The sequence below is a fragment of the Polyodon spathula genome, chromosome 13 (genome assembly GCF_017654505.1).
Source record: "Polyodon spathula isolate WHYD16114869_AA chromosome 13, ASM1765450v1, whole genome shotgun sequence".
Taxonomy (NCBI): domain Eukaryota; kingdom Metazoa; phylum Chordata; class Actinopteri; order Acipenseriformes; family Polyodontidae; genus Polyodon; species Polyodon spathula.
In genome coordinates, this window is record NC_054546.1 from 22,456,572 (window position 1) to 22,472,927 (window position 16,356).

General features: G+C 40.6%; 1 protein-coding gene across 4 annotated transcripts in view; it reads left to right on the forward strand.

The window, feature by feature from the left end:
* The window catches only part of tacc2 (transforming, acidic coiled-coil containing protein 2), a 186,837-nt gene that overhangs the window by 148,187 nt on the left and 22,294 nt on the right, over positions 1 to 16,356 (forward strand). For all 4 annotated transcript variants that reach the window (XM_041268161.1, XM_041268162.1, XM_041268164.1 and 1 more), the window contains 5 exons: positions 3,755 to 3,816; positions 4,931 to 5,049; positions 5,270 to 5,414; positions 7,415 to 7,555; positions 8,646 to 8,741. In XM_041268161.1, coding sequence (XP_041124095.1) covers positions 3,755 to 3,816; positions 4,931 to 5,049; positions 5,270 to 5,414; positions 7,415 to 7,555; positions 8,646 to 8,741 — 563 coding nt within the window. The remainder of the gene's footprint in view (positions 1 to 3,754; positions 3,817 to 4,930; positions 5,050 to 5,269; positions 5,415 to 7,414; positions 7,556 to 8,645; positions 8,742 to 16,356) is intronic.

Genomic DNA, 16,356 nt, shown 5'->3' on the forward strand with positions numbered 1-16,356 from the left:
AAACAAGCAAATCCATAATACTTCAAATACAGAAAAATTCATAATACATGATATACAATAAAAAACAATGCATAATACATTAAATACAGTGGAAAGTACATAATACGCGATTGTAGCATAATACATGAAATGGTACATTAAATACAGTGGAAAGTGCATAATACATGATAGTATCCTAATATGTGAAATGGTAGTGGCAGCTAATAGCAGATAACAGGCTTAAAGATCAAATTTTTTTTACATCTGGTAAGGATACTGGTAGCAACATTCTAAACTAGCTATAGTTGATTTATGGTGTGCGCCGGGAGACCACTATATAGAGAGTTGCAGTAGTCGAGTCGAGAGGAAACAAATGCATGACAAAGTATCTCGGCATCTGGGAGGGAAAGGTAGGGACGGACTGTGGAGATGTTTCAACGATGGTAGAAAGAAGATTTGACCATAGAGGAGATGTTTTAGATCCTACTAGAAGGGGTTCAGATTTGTTAGTGTTCAGTTAAAGAAAATTGGCAGACATCCAGGCCTCGATGTCTTGAATGCAAGCAGAGTGTCGGACCATGGCAGAGGGGCTACCAGGGTTCAGTTTTATGTAGAGTTGGGTGTCGTCAGCAAATTAATATGTAGCCGGTAGATGAAGCCTGTAGATATTGAAGAGAAAGGGCCCAAGAACAGATCCTTGAGGGACACCACAAGTTTGCTACAGCACTGTACTCAGTACTGTGATGCGGCCGGAAACCAGACTGTGGAGATTCAAGCAGATTGTTGTCTGTGAGATGTTTCATCAGCTAACTGGCTACAGCACTTTCGAGAGTTTTTGAGAAAAAAGGGAGATTGGAGATGGTGCGGAAATTAGATAAGTCAACCAGGTCAAGGGAGGGTTTTTTGAGTACCGGCGTAATTCTGGCAAGCTTGAGGGCAGCAGGAACCGAGCCAGAGTCCAGGGACAGGTTGAGAGTGTGCATAATGGAGAGAGCAAGAACAGAAGCACAGAGACGGACAAGGTTAGTAGGCCAGGGGTCCAAGGGGCACATGGCAGTAGTTGATTTCAACAGTAAGCCGGAAACATAAGCAATGGAGAGAGGGGAGAAGGAGGAGAGGGCAGAGAAGTATTTCACCCTGGCCACGGCAAGCACACGTCTGTAGCGTTAGTCCAGATGATCTCCACTTGCGCTCGAGCATGCGGCAGGCAGATTTAAGCAGTCAAAGCTCAAGGGTGTACCATGGGCATTTTCTATCTTTCTTGACGGTTCTGGTTGTAAGATGGGCAGTGTCAATGATATGAGTAAGGGTGGTCTTGTAGAACTTCACCGCATCATCAGCTGAGGACGGAAGAGTACCAGTTAGAGGTGATGCAGAGACACATTCTGAGAGTTTGAGGATTCAGCAGATTCTTGGGACGGAAGGAGACAACAATATCAGTAGCGGAGCAAGGAGCAGGAAGATTAATATTAGCAGTGATTAAGAAATGGTCAGAGAAAGACACATCTGAGATGGAGAGATTGGAGACATCAAGGCCCCTGGTGATGAGCAGATCTAGGGTGTGTCCTCGGGTGTGAGTGTTGACGTTGACAGATTGAGAAAGTCCAATACAGACCAGAAGCATGTTGAAGTCGGTCACTAGGAGGGAGGAAGGCAAGTCAACATGAATGTTGGTCACCTAGGAAATGAAAGAACAAGCACATAATTAGCAATAACAGCAGGGCCTCCGCCTTGGCCAGTGAGGCAAGGTTTGTCAAAGAGGGAATAACCCTTTGGGGTGGCTAGATGCGGTAAGTGTATGTCATTTACAGAGTGCCAGGTTTCAGCTAGACAGAGAAGATCAAGATTGGTATTGGTTATAAGTTCACTGAGAAGCAAATATTTGTTAGTCAGAGAGCGACAATTGAAAAAGGAGATTTTCAAGTTTGTAGCAGGCAGCATAGGGGGAGAAGGAGTTAGTAAGGGTATGTGCAGCAAGTACTACCAGTGTTCATTCTAGGATTGGAGAATGAGGGATTTGGAAAAGGCCCTTGTTCCACCTGTCCTCGCTCGGGCTGCCACAGCTCAGACTGCCCTTGGACTTCTGGGCCTTAGGCTGGCTGGTGCTTAGATTGGCTGGCATTCTAAGACACTGATTGCCAATTTATACTATCCTGTCTGCCTGGTGCCGTATACTTAGCACACGTTTCTAATCAGCCTCCTAATTCAACACAGCCCAGCACACAAAGGAAATCTAAATTATTATTTTTAAGTGCAGCTTGATTTACCTTAACAATCAACAATTTAAACTATTTAATGAACTGTAATTCACTTACCTTTTTTAATGTTGTTTTTTGCTAGTAGCTGGAAAAACATGCATCTCTGCAGTTACTCACAGTTACTGAAAATCCTCTCCTGATCACTCATTATATCACCAAACTCCTCAGTAATGCGATCCAAGTCATTATTTCATTACTATAATAATGAAAAAGCTCTGTAAATGTCTGTGATATTCTTTTTTTTTTATGTCCATGTTTGGTCTGTGGTGCAGGGCCTCTGTGTATTGTTCAGATCCGCCCTTTTTCTTTTTGGCTTCTCTCGGCTCTTGTCGGTCTCACTCGGCCATTGAAAGGTTTTCTCGGCTTTTTCCTGAGAAAAAATCAACTAGAGACCTGTGCTTGACGTCTTTTTGATGATGTCGGACCTGGTCTGACATAGGAATGCAAAGGGTTAATATTGGATTGTTTCAATACCACATCGTCGGCTGTGTTCAGTGATAGAATGGGTTTATGGAAGGTATTCAGCATGGCAACCCACTCCATTAATCCCTGTGGAATCAGATCTTCTAGCTAAGAACCCTTTGTAGAAAGAGACGACCCTGTTCCCCTGCTTACTCTCTAAAATAAAAAGTCTGCTTATTCCATAAATGTCAAAACAAGGCTGCACATCAGTAGAGCTTTATTACCCACTGCACCCAGAACTCTGTCATTGCGTTCTCCTGGCAGAAGGACTGTTTCTCAGATGTCAGAGCAATGCAGTTTCTCTTCCATCTGTGTCCTTGAAATCTAGTGAGATCACTACTCCCGTCCAAGATCCCCAGAGACCAGGAGATGTCCAGAGCTTGTTTGAATGCCAGACTGGCTCAGCTGTACCCATCATTGTTACGACAGAATCAGGAGTGGTCAGAGAATCAGTTGTAAAAGACTTTGTTACACAATTACAGTATTAGTGAATGCCCCTTGCCTCTTCCAGCTGTGTACATATTGATGCACATTTTCATTGTAAAATCTCTTGTGTGTCCTGGCCATTAGTCATCTAAAGGACCATATATGAGTCTCTTTCGCTGCCCACATCTCTAACTTCTCCCCGTTTTTGTCTGAATGTCATATTGGTGTGTGTTTTTGATTATACTTGTCTGCAGCCATACACGCGTGATACAGTATACTAAAATGATGCTTTCCCTACTTTACTACTCAGTAAAGTCAGTCATGAAGGTAAATGTCACTAAGTTGATCAATATTTTGAGCAGGCCTGAACTGATAGCAGGAAAAAATGAACCTCCATGTCAAGGTCATACAAATGCTCTGTTCATTGTTCTCAAACCGGTAGAACTGCTGATCCAATTTGGATACAATTTTGCACTGCTCTAGATTTAGGTACAAACTTGATTCCTGGTGATTCTCTAGGAAATGTGTTAACTGGTATGTAAAGTGTGTTGAGCCAGCCATCTTTTTGGCTGCACAATACCTGATTCTGGCGCATTGTTGTTTATTAAAATGCTTTGTTTCTTTCGAAGAGCCGGACTGTGATCCCTCCTATGAAATCGAATACATGGAGAAAATCGGCTGCTCATCCCCAGTAAGTACCACCTCCATCACCGGCTTGCCAGCAGTACAGCTTGCGCCCGAGCTGGAGTGCAGGTCCCCTGCTGCACCCATCTGTCCTCCCAGATTGAACCAGGGGCTCCACCTCTCCCTGCCTAACACAGTAATCATCTTGAGCCATGTTAATGTAATAGCAGTTCTAGTTTTGATACGCTTCAGCTCTGTAGCGTATGTTCCCAAGAAGAAAGTTTGCAACCTAAAGAGAACTCCGACTGCATTTCTGTTGATTGTAATTAGCACACACCAACCAGTGCAGTCAGTGTTCCTGTGAATACAAGAAATGCACAATCAACAGAATTTATAAAGCAAAGCTGTTTATTAAAAGAGTACCTTGCTTTTTTAGTCATTTAAATACCTTCATATCAAGGTGAAATATGTTTTTTTTTTTTTTTATACAACAAAAAACCCTTGCTCATCAATTGATTCCACAGCTCTCCAAATTGTCGTGAAACACACCCAATACAGTGATGCAAACCAGATAAACTAGTCTATACTATAAAGGGCAACTTGGAATGGGTATGAAATGTCTCAAATTTGTTATCTCAAATAATGTATTCTGCTTGTTGTTTAGTTTCACTTTGTATCACATTTTCTGTTTCAGCCATCACGTCCTGGTGATTTTAAACTCCTAAGTTTAACACACCCTGTGCATTAGAGCTCTCAAACATGTCTTCTGTCTTAGTACAGCTGATACACCAGAGTGTAACCATTAACCTACCCCACCTTCAACGTTCTGCTCCCTTCTTTATGTAAGACATATATAAACTAGGAGCAGTGTTGCAGGGGGGACAGGTTCATGGTTACACTCTGGTGTACTTGGAGATTAGACGTAATTCTAATCTAGCTTTTAACGTCTGAGTTTAAAAAACGTACCTGTCCGAAACAGAAAAGTATATATCAAGTGAATTTAAACTGCAAACAGAATCTGCTCATTAAGAAAGTGTGATATATTTATCCTTTACTAATTTTAGAATTGAGTTTTTTCCTTTATTGCTGATAACAGCCTGGAGTAAAAAGCTTTCTAAAAATCTAAGAACCTTCATGTCTGCTGCTGGCCATTGTCATTTAGTGGCTGTTTTTCATTTTAGCAGCACTCTGTCAATTCAGCCCAGAAGCCAGCAATGTACCTGAAGCTTGACCCAGTGAAAGAGAGTGCCTCCAGATCACCTCCTGTGAGGATACCAGAGCCGCTGTCTCCATGCTCAGGGTATGTTCGAATGATCAGTCGTGAGAGTGGAAAGATTACTACAGCATGTTTCACAATGAGCAACACAAACAAGCACACAGTAAGTTACAGGTATAGTCTCACTTAAAATCTCACTTTCTGTGTTACAGATAATATTCCAACACTGTTTTCATTGTCAATTTGCTTAGTTAGGAATTACATGCAAGCATACTGTGATAAGCCAACTCTTGTGTGTGTCCAGGTTGAGTTATGACAAAGCGGACGTGCAGTTCTCCACCGGAACAAAATCCGTGCACCCAGCTTTGAGAAACCTAGCTTCAAACCTGGAGAGCCGCTCGCCATCCCCGGAGAAATCAAAGCAGAAAGAAGTAGAGATGCTGACCATGGTGAGTGTGAACAGCGCAGGGGCTTGGAAACACACCGGGGAGTGTGACACACAGCGCAACCCCGAAACACACCGGGGTAGTGGGTCACAGTGCAGGTGCTTCGAAACACACCGGGGTAGTGGGTCACAATGCGAGGGCTTCAAAACACATCGGGGAGTGTGACACAGTGTGGGGGCGGGGTGTATGACACACCGCGGGGCTTCAAAACACACTGGGGTAGTGGGTCACAGTGTTAGAGCTTCAAAACACATCGGGGAGTGTGACACAGCGCAGGGGTGGAGTGTATGACACACCGCAGGGCTTCAAAACAAACTGGGGGAGTGGGTCACAGCGCGGGGGCTTCGAAACACTCTGGAGAGTGTGATAAAGCGTGGGGGCGTCGAAACACACCAGGGGGGTGTGACACAGCGGGGGGCTCCGAAACCCACCGGGGGAGTGTGACACAGCGCGGGGGTGGGGAGTATGACACAGCGCGGGTCTTTGAAACACACCGGGGAGTGTGATACAGCGTGGGGCTTCGAAACATACCGGGGAGTGTGACACAGCGCGGGTCTTCGAAACACACTGGGGAGTGTGATACAGCGTGGGGCTTCAAAACGCACTGGGAGAGTGTGACACAGCACGGGGGCTTCGAAACACACCGGGGTAGTGGGTCACAGTGCGAGGGCTTCAAAACACATTGAAGAGTGTGACAAAGCGTGGGGCCTTCGAAACACACCGGGGGAGTGTGACACAGCGCGGGGGCGGGGAGTGTGACACAGCGTGGGGCTTCGAAACACACCGGGGAGTGGGTCACAGTGAGGGGGCTTCGAAACACAACAGGGAAGTGTGGGAGTGGATAGTGAGATAATAGAAAGGTTTAACAGTGCCTTATCAGTCTTGAGTTTGTCTGCATTTATAATATAGAGCTCCCTACTCCCTTACAATAAAGGTTATCTCAGCACACAATCTTTGACCTTGAAAGTCACAATTCCAACCTTTAGAAATGTCAACCGCCATGTGTCCTGATGGACTGTTTTCTACAAAGTGTAATTAGCAGGGCTATAAGGAGAAGCTCTCCTGACACCTGCCTCACTGCAGCCAGCGCAATGTCCCTCTCATTTCATTAGCACTACATTTAGAAGCACCAGCATTGAAAAGAGAACCACAGTTAAGTAATGCACACTGTCATTCATTTGTACAAAGAGGTTCAATCTGATAAGTGATTTATTATTCATCTTATTGATTTAGAAAGAACCTTTATTGAAAACCTTTATAGGAAACCTGTATATCAAATTAAAAGTATTTTGTAGCCTTTATCAAATGGTTCCATGTGATAAAACAGCAGCATGCCACATGTGTTTTTCAGTGCAATTCCTTAAGCTGATCAGCACTGCCCAGTGCTCATCATCGTCACGACAAGAAGAGCCACTGTTAACAGTCGCAATCCTCCATTTAGCCTGATGCTAAAAGCGTTAGTGAGAGCTTATATTATAGCCAAACAGGAAGCAGCTGAATTGAGGTCACTGCCTGTGCAACAGTACATGTGAATCAGTGAACAGAGGGGATAATACTGTACCAGTGATATCTGGCAAGGTATGTGTCTAGTTCAGAAATTGGGTGTCTCAATGCTGCTGCTCCTGAGTTTGTTCAACCCTGGGTTACTGTTAAAAATAGTTTGATGGCCTTAATTTGGTCTACTACAAACACAGTGCAATACCACACAATCGGAGGTTTGCTTGAGAGAGAGCCAGGGATGAATGGCAGGAAGGGAGTGTTCAAGCAGAGCCTCTCCCGCTCTCTCCCTCTCTCTACAGTACAGTATTCGATAAAAAACATTGGCTGGCCTGTAATATAAAAACCTTTGCAGTGTTAATATAGAGCTCACAGCACAGCATTTGATCTTGAAAAAAATCCCTTTGTAGAATTGTAGCTTTGCAATGGGTGATATTTGTCGTTGTAGATGCCCTGTGGTTTTAGACCCCCCCTCCTATAGCTGTCCTGTCCTGTCCCTCCCATAGAGCCCCCCTGAGGAACCTGTGGATTCCGCTGACGTCCTGTTAGACAGACTCTCCCGGAACGCAGAGCCAGGGGATGAGCTAGGCTACCTAGAGTCAGACCTGGCTGAGACCAACCCTCCAGTGTTCGCCCAGAAACTCCAGGTGTGTATTTGACCCTGCAGAAACAGCTGGGCCAGACTCTGAGCGTTCACTGTTTAAAGCACCAATTACAATTACACTCCCTTAAATTAAAATGGCTGGGTTATGTATCTTTGCCTTGACTTTAGGTTGTTGTCATTACAATATGGAGTAGAAAAATGCATTCAGCATCTTGAGCAAAAGCCAAAAAATATTTGGCAAAAGTCAAAAAATATTTGAATCCCTGATTTTAAATCTTGGAGATGTAGCGAACTCTAATAGGGAATATAAAACAAATAAAAAATATGTTGTGGAAACAATAGGCCTTATTCACTTTAAAGACTGCACTAAGGAATGTTTTTTTTTTTTTTTTTTTTTAAGTTTCTTGAATAGTGTTTATAAACTTTCCTTCATTCTCTCTCTTAAAAGGGGATTTTGTGACTATGTATATTTGATTTTATTAATCCAAATGGGATTTAAAAAAACGCTCCTTTTCTAAACATTCCTTAAAACAGTCATTCAAGTTTTGTGAATAGCGCTGCATGTTTCTTTTACATTTATTTTATTAGTTTGTTTTGATGAATTAAAGAGTAAGTAGTGGGTACATCCCCACATGTTGCTACAACTGTTTAAATAACGTACCTGTTAATTTTTTATTTTCATTGTTAACATCCTGACAACCTTTTACACTTATAACTTATTGTCTGTTTCAAAGCTCTTTTCAAAATGCCTGCTCTAGTGTACTCATAGTGTAAGGATTATTGCCCACATTGTCAAACAGGTAACACATCAGTAATGATTCATGATGTGACACTTCCTGCATTGATTCAGAAGCCAGATCTTAAACCCCAGTGCACCAGAGCGGACCTTTACAAATAACTTAGAAAGAGACTTTAAAGTTTTAAGTGTAAAAAGTTGTCTGATTGTTTTTACATGTGATCTTCACCCCAGTGCACACCCTCTTCATGCTTTCTTCCACTCGCAGTGGTGCTGCTGTCTCTATCTGTCAATGTGATTGTCACTGTTGTGTTCTATTCAATGTGACTCTACTGTTGTGTTCTAATGCCCTGTTCTCTCCTGTTGGCACACCTACCCCCACACCCCCCAATGCCAGGAGGAGCTAGTGTTGGCAGCAATGAGGATAGAGGCCCTGAAGGTAGCCAGTCAAATAGCCCACTCTTCTACTCCCCCCTGCTCCTTAAATCCTGAGGTATTCCTTCATGCCTGGAGTAGTGTGTGTGTGCTGTTATACACGAGTCTAAACAAACAACCAGCCCCACTGTCATGTTGAGAGGGCTGCTCACTGCCATCACGCTGCTATTCCTTTTGGCCTGACATGGGATCACAAAAGATCTTTTGTAGCACACTTGTATTTCCGTAGGTTCTGTAGTAGTGTGTAAACTTATTATTACGTTTTTTTTTTTTCTATTTAGGTTTGCAGAAATCTGCATGCTGCCCATTCAAACATTAAGGTGATATGGGATATTCATGATGCAATAGCACTCTGTTACAGCAGAACCTCAAAGTTAGGATCAGCACTCTTACCAACTGGAAGATGGCTGCAGGGTTCCTGAATTCTGTAAAAGATGTGGGATCAAGTGTAGGGAATCTGAACACAGCTATCCTGCTTATTTTTCTTTTCCTGTTAGTCCTCATGTTAAAGATAGTTTCAAAGTCCAGCGACCATCCTCCATTCTGTACGTGCTCATAACATTTAGGTTCTGCTATATCCTGCATAGTGTTGTTAGGGAGTTATCAGAGTATTGTTTCTAAAATGTGCATTGTAATACTGTTCAGTCAGTTGGAAATGCAGGGTTGCTTAATAAAATGTGTTGGAGGTACAGGCTATTCATTAGTGATCATTCCAGAAAGGTGACATTTATCCAATGCACAAGTCTATTGCGCCAAATTGCTATCCCATGTCACGTTTCTGTTTTTTGTTTGTGACCTACAGTATTAACCCTAACTAATGAGTTAACAATACTGATCTCAGTATAAGACTTGTACTTACCTCTCGATTACAGAGTTTACTCTTCAGTTGAATGGTTCTTCGAACAGTATGGGTTGCAGGCCATGTGCAGCCCTTGTCTGTCCATTCAATTCAGTGGATTGGGATGTCAGCTCATTACTGTAGCAGAGATGCCAATGGCTACAATTTGGCCACAGCAGCTACTATTTTGGAGGTTCTGCTATGGCGCTATGTTGAAGGGGTTTTATTTATTAAATAAATAAATTATGGATACTCCCTGAATTTGTTATGCATTAACTGACATACTAAAAGCTTTGAGCCGGGTTGCTTAGTAACCAGTTTACGGGTCCTTCAGAAACTGCTGCGCAAATCTCACCTTGATTCAGTCTCATGTTTACTTGGTTGCTTATCCATTATTAAAACAGGAGTCACATATCAAACAAAAAATGTCACTCTCCTCCATATAAAAGATTGAGTTTAGCTTGCAGAAATATCGAGAAAAATTTACCACAGAATGGTCATTCATTAAAAGAAGCTGAGTGTCTTAATCTCACATCTGCTGTGAATACTACTGGACAGACTTCTCTATGAAACGTGGTGGGTGTCATAACTGCATTGCTCGCATAGGTACAAAGAAACACCAGCAATACGCAAAGTCTGACACTCCCCATTACTGTGTGTTTGTGCAAATGGGTTGTGAGATTTAAGTTGCTTTAAATAGTTAATTAATTATTGGATACTACACAGCATGTTAAATCTTTCTTGAGGTGTTGTTATTTTGGTAGTTATTTTTATAAGGTTTTGAGGTTGAATCATTCACTCCAGGTTTGATAGCACAACACTAAACTCTCTTCATTACTAATATTTAAATCCAAAATTAAAAAAAAAAAAGGATGTGTATTTATTGTTTTTTTTTTTTTTTTTTTTTTTATTTCTAAGTGCTATGTGTTTACAATTACCAAAATTGAACAGGAAAAATTAGGTCACTGGCTTGCCAGAGCCTAAGAACCTTTTAATTTCTAGGGGCTAGCAGCCACTGGCTTAAAAAAACATTTCCTCTTAGCTACACTCGGCACATGCTACTGTTTTCTCCTTTCACGAGCTGGTATTTCTGCTGTAGTCACAGTAAAGTTGAAACAGCTGAGTAGCAGTTTTTCAATGTGAGCACCACCTTTCAATAATATCCACTTGTAATATTTATAACACCTGAAAGAAGGTGTTTAATGGTGGTGCTTACATGGATACAAAGTAAGAAAAAAGGCAGTCAATTCAGTATCTGCTGTACATAGGCTTCGATACACATGGAACAAATAAGAACGTGTCAATTTCAGATATGTACTGTGTGGTAACTGAAAGGTGAACTAAACTCCATAGTAAAGAGTTAATTTTGTAGGCTACTCCCTTCTTCTAGACCCTTGTCAATTGAAAATACTCACTCTGTAATTCACCTGCTTGTTTTGAATGGCCCCATGTCACCTGTTATGGAGACTTCCAGCAGTCATGTCAGTTTGGGATGCACACTTGCCCTTGGCTGACACTAACACAGTACTGACTGTACTGCTGATAATCAGGGTGTGCCATACTGAGTGACAGTCTCTCAGTGGATTACAGGAGCTAATAGGATCTCCTTGATACTTCTAATTACTCTTAACACTGCTACTCAGAACATGTCAACAGCGAGCAGGGCTCAGAACCCATCAGCTGGTCAATCACTTCACGCTCAGTTACAATTATTTTAGGACCCTAAAAATTGCCAATGTTTATAGTATTTCTTTGCTCGTGAAGAATCAATGTTTAAGAGAAAACCAGTGAAAAGGGGTATATTGAACATTGTGATAGTACTGGTGCATCGGTCAGTATGCCTTACTGAAACTTTAGCTTTACAGCTGTTGCAGAAAGGTTTGCATCACCTAGAATTTTCAGATTGAGTTAACATAACATTATTCAGCAGGTTTAATTCGTTTTGTGAAGCACAGTGCGTTCTTTCTATATAGAGGGAGGTGCACAACACCGACCATAGCTGTACATCTTGAGAGGTTTTATTGACTTGACATAAAAACTGTTTATAACCAGTTCTGTTGGCTCTCAATTTACAGTACCCTACTGCACTGTGTAATTCATGTCTTGTTCAGTCTTCTGTCTGCGTTGCTAATACATTTTTTTTTTTGATGAAAACAAGTTTGATTGATGAGAAACAATTAGACTTGTTAAGCAAGCAAAGCATTAATATACTTGATATATTCAGATTAAATGTGAGTTTTAGGAATGGGGCTCAGTGTAGCTTAATCTCCACTTAATGGGATAGTGTTCCCTGTAGTGGGGTTAAGTCTTTGTCATAGTGCTCTGTAAGACTATATTCAGCTTCACAGAGAGTAAGCAAGTAGAAATTTGCATATTTATATTACTCTTTAATAGTCTTTATCAAGTTATTGAATTGAACAGACAGATTCGTACATTTCAAATGGCTTAGAAATGAATTCAGATTTCACCTAAAGTTATTAACCTGGTAAATCCTGTAAATCTTGTCAGTTCCGTTTATTTTAAATATAAAATTATATGTGTTATAAATAGGGCTTCTATTTGTGGTAAAATATAAAAAAAATGCCTACACACAAAAACCCCTGAAGAATGTGCCTGTGGCCATAAGGATTTCGTTGTGGAAGACCGCAAAGGAAAGAAGGTACAACTTAAGAGTGTCCAGTTACTACTATACATATTTTGACAGAATGAAACACCCAAGCATTTTGGAAAGTAACCAAAAACAGCTATTTCATAAGGTTTATAAAATGCAAAACCCCCAGAGGGGGGGGAAAAAAAACAAAACGATTTACTTAAAACTCAAAAATAGCTAAAAATAAGCAATTGAAAAATGTAATTAATAAAAACAGTAAGACAGAAGCCCTAATTATAGAGTACACACTTTTGACAGTTAACCTGCTTTCTAAAACAAAAGATTCAACCCAAAAACAGTAAAAAAAAAATTAAAAAATAAAAAGCATACAATATTGTTCACCCTAACAGTGGACTAAGAGTGATCCAGTTAATGTGCATTCCCCCAGCAGGACAGATGGCCTGCCTGCCGCTTTTGTTTAAGATCTAATCCAGGCTGAGCTTGAAGGAGGGAGATCCAACCCCCACCCCAAAGACACACTGCTAAGCCACTTGGCATGGAAATCAGGAAACTGTGTTATGAGCACTGCTGTTAGATCTTGTAGTGGCAAGACATGCAGAAAACCCACTGTAATCAACCTGCTGCAACAAGGATAGTGTTTCCATTAGTGACTCCAAATTCAATTCAAACAGGTTACAGTGAACAAAATAACTCCATAAATCTGTGAGTCAATTCCATTGGTTATATGGATCTCAGATGTGCAGTTTAGTAAGAGATATGATTACAGGTACTATACTCAGTAATCAGTATCTGTTTGCAAGCCATGCTTTCAGACAGTGTTGCACTTCCTTGTTTTGAAATTGCATTTTTTAAATATAAAATACAAATGGCGTATGAATATGTTTTATGAACACCTTACCTTAAGTTGTAATATATTTGTATATCTGATGGGAATACTGTCCCTTCACAGGTAGAAGCCCCACAGTTAACCCTGCTGCTACATGGTCTAAAATAGAAGCCACTGCTGATACATTGAACTTGAAAAAGCCTGTTGACATCTTGTGGTCTAAAGTGGTACGTTGCACTCGAGCTCATGGGACGGTCTTGTTTTGAGGTTTAAACCTCAATTAAATGTGGTGTGTTGCAACTGACCCCTGATATTTACGTTTATTCAAGTTTACTGTACTGGGTTTAGTGATAGATTTCACTTAATATAAGGTTTGTTTGAAGTTTTTAAGCACTTTTGTGCAGTGTTTATTATTATTAACAAAAAATAACAGAAACAAACAAAACAAAACCTAACTCCCACATGGAGTGCTAATCTATACTTTCTACCGATCATTATAAATGGTAAAGAATAGATTCAATGTATGTGCCCTTCAGCTCCGTGTTGTCTATTAGTAACACCTCTCTAGAGTCAGGTAAAGAAGCCAGACAGGACTGCATAAACACCTCTGTCCTGCCTTGTTTTACATGCTCTAGTCCAGACTGAAGAAGCCAGCCACCAGAAAGTGGAAACTAAATGTTCCCCAAGTACCAAAAGTAAAAGGATCCCCATCTCCTACCCCATTCATTCAACCTAGTAACCCCACTCTTCCCTCGTGACAAATAGGATCCAGTCCTCCTTGTACAGCAGCAATAATCAAACCTCTATATCTGTAGCAAGACCCTTCCTGCTCTTAGTGTGGTATTCAATCAAATAAAAGCAGCACCAGCGCTATTTAGTGCTTCTATAGTGTAATTAAATCAAACTAGCCAGAGGTAGAAATGTGTTTTAAGAAAGGATTATTGGAATGTTAATCCAGTGCTGTGTTTGGATTTCCTATGTCTACGTTGTTTGAATAACACCATAAATCTAACACAGGTCAGACAGCAGTGCTATATTTTCTGATTGAATCTACCCCTTAGTAAACAAGCAATCGGGTATCTCCACATGTTGTGTAGATGCGTTTCTTTAATTCTTTGGTTGCTTCCCAGAAAGCATCAAGTACTCTGGCTCAAACAGAAGCCAAACTTATCCTTAGAGTGACTCCTGTCTCAAATGTACATAAAACATCTACAAAACCAATGTAATTCCCAAACAACTTAGTCGTACCATCCCTATTCACAAGGTTTTACATAGAGCTCACCAAACAATCCCAGTAAGTATTACCTAATACAGTATGTATTACTGTAATTTCATAGGTATTGTTTCTCTTATATGAACGATGCATTTGATTTATCAATGGTATTTTTTCATAGCAATTGTGAACAAAAATTAAATAAACATATATTTTAATCCTCACTTCTGCATTAATTACGTATCCCATTTCAAGAGGTCACGTGATAAAGGAATTCAGAGACAATGAAAACATGGGTGTTTTAGGAAAAGCAGCGATTGGTTACTGAGAAGTAGTAGCAGTGGCTTCTGGGAGTTGCCGTTCTTGTGTAAAGGAAAGACATGGCAGACATTCAGAATGTTTTTGAGTATGACTCTATAAAGTATTTTTCATTAACAGCTATGAAAAATACTGCTAAAATGACAGTGTGTACGGGAAAATGGGAGACTTACAGAGAGATGGTATAACTTTTGGGTAAGAATATTGCCATTATTTTTTTACCCCTGTTGCCTGTGTTGGTACTTATTACATTTATTACTTATTACTTATTACTGACCTTTAAAATAAATTCTTTAAATAACTGTTGAATTAAAGCTTTGTGAGTAGGGCCAATAGTGTTTAATAATGAGATATATGCTTCACTGTTAATCCTATCGAGAAACTAGTTGCGCATCAAGAGTTAAATGTCAGCTCTACCCAATCTATCCTTCTTTTAATGGCATATTCATTAATACCTGCAGGCTGCAGTGCCATCCTCACTGCAGAAAGCGTTTAGTGCTACACAGTTTGAACGATCTAACATGAAAGACACATCCAAAGTTGTTTGGATAACACTTTAGTTTAGGGATCTGATATAAGTGATTATAAACAATATATAAATTATGCCATTAACAATTATAGAATGTAATTAGAAATAGTAAGAGTATTATTATAAACTTTTGTCATTGTTTTTAGCGCTATTGTTTATAATCGCTTATAATGATTATAGTCTGTCTCTTCAGGTCTGTTTGTCTTTCTATGCCTGCTTATCTGTCTCTCTTGCCAGTTGCATGGGGTTGTTTTGTTTTTGCAATAGTTATGATACACTTTTGCCATTGTTTTGTTTTTGATATTGTTTATAACCACTTATAACGGATCCCTAAACTAAAGTGTTACCGACATTTGATCTGTTATGAACCCCATTCTCCATGAGCACTGTGCTGTTCCAATGACTGAGCTTCCCTCCCTCTGCAAGCAGGTTCATTCAGGTCTTAGGTGGAGAATGGATAGTAGAGTTCTGTGCTGTTCCAGTGACTGCTGACTCCTCCCTCTGCACACAAGTTCATTCAGGTCTCAGTGTGGAGAGTGAGTAGTAACAGAGCACTGAGCACAGCTACTAAATCGCTTGTGACAGCATAGGTACTGACAGTCTTTCAGAGTAATAATAATAATATTAATAATAATAGATCACAGAAAAAAATTATATATATATAAATGTGGTAGGCTGGCGAGTGGATAGAGGCCCAGAGACAGACTGCAGTTAAAAAAAAAAAAAAAAAAACACATAATAAAAAGACACAAGGGCAAAAATAATGATGTTTAGACACAAATAACCAAACAAAAAAAACAAAACTTACAAAAATAAAGATTTCCAGGCTGGGCAATGCCTTCACTGGAGTTAGAAAAATTTAGACAACCAAACAAAACCAACCTGCTTCCTCAGCTCCCCCCCCCTCCCAAATGCGAAGCAGAGGCCTCCTTTTATGTCAGGTGGCTGGGCGCTGATTGATTGTTAATTAACCTAATCAACTAATCAACCCCAGCCACCTGAACATAATAAACCCAGGCGGGTAGGGGAAATTAACCCCATCCCTGCCAATTTAAAAAGGGCATTGCTCTGCCACACTATATATATATTATTTTCATTCTCTTGTTGAAACAGTGAAATGCTACAAGCTCTGAAATGAACTAGGAGTACTATACATGAAGACTGTTTTTTATTGCTCTACCCTGCCTGTGGTTTGAGTGGTGTGGTGCAAGCTCAGCAATGAGAAGCTCTGTTCAGCTATCGTTGGGTCGCTGGGGGAATGAGCTGGGGGATCTGCACTCAAAGCTGATTTAAGCACAGTTAACCACAACAGTATTTGGTCAGCTTTTCTCAATGTCA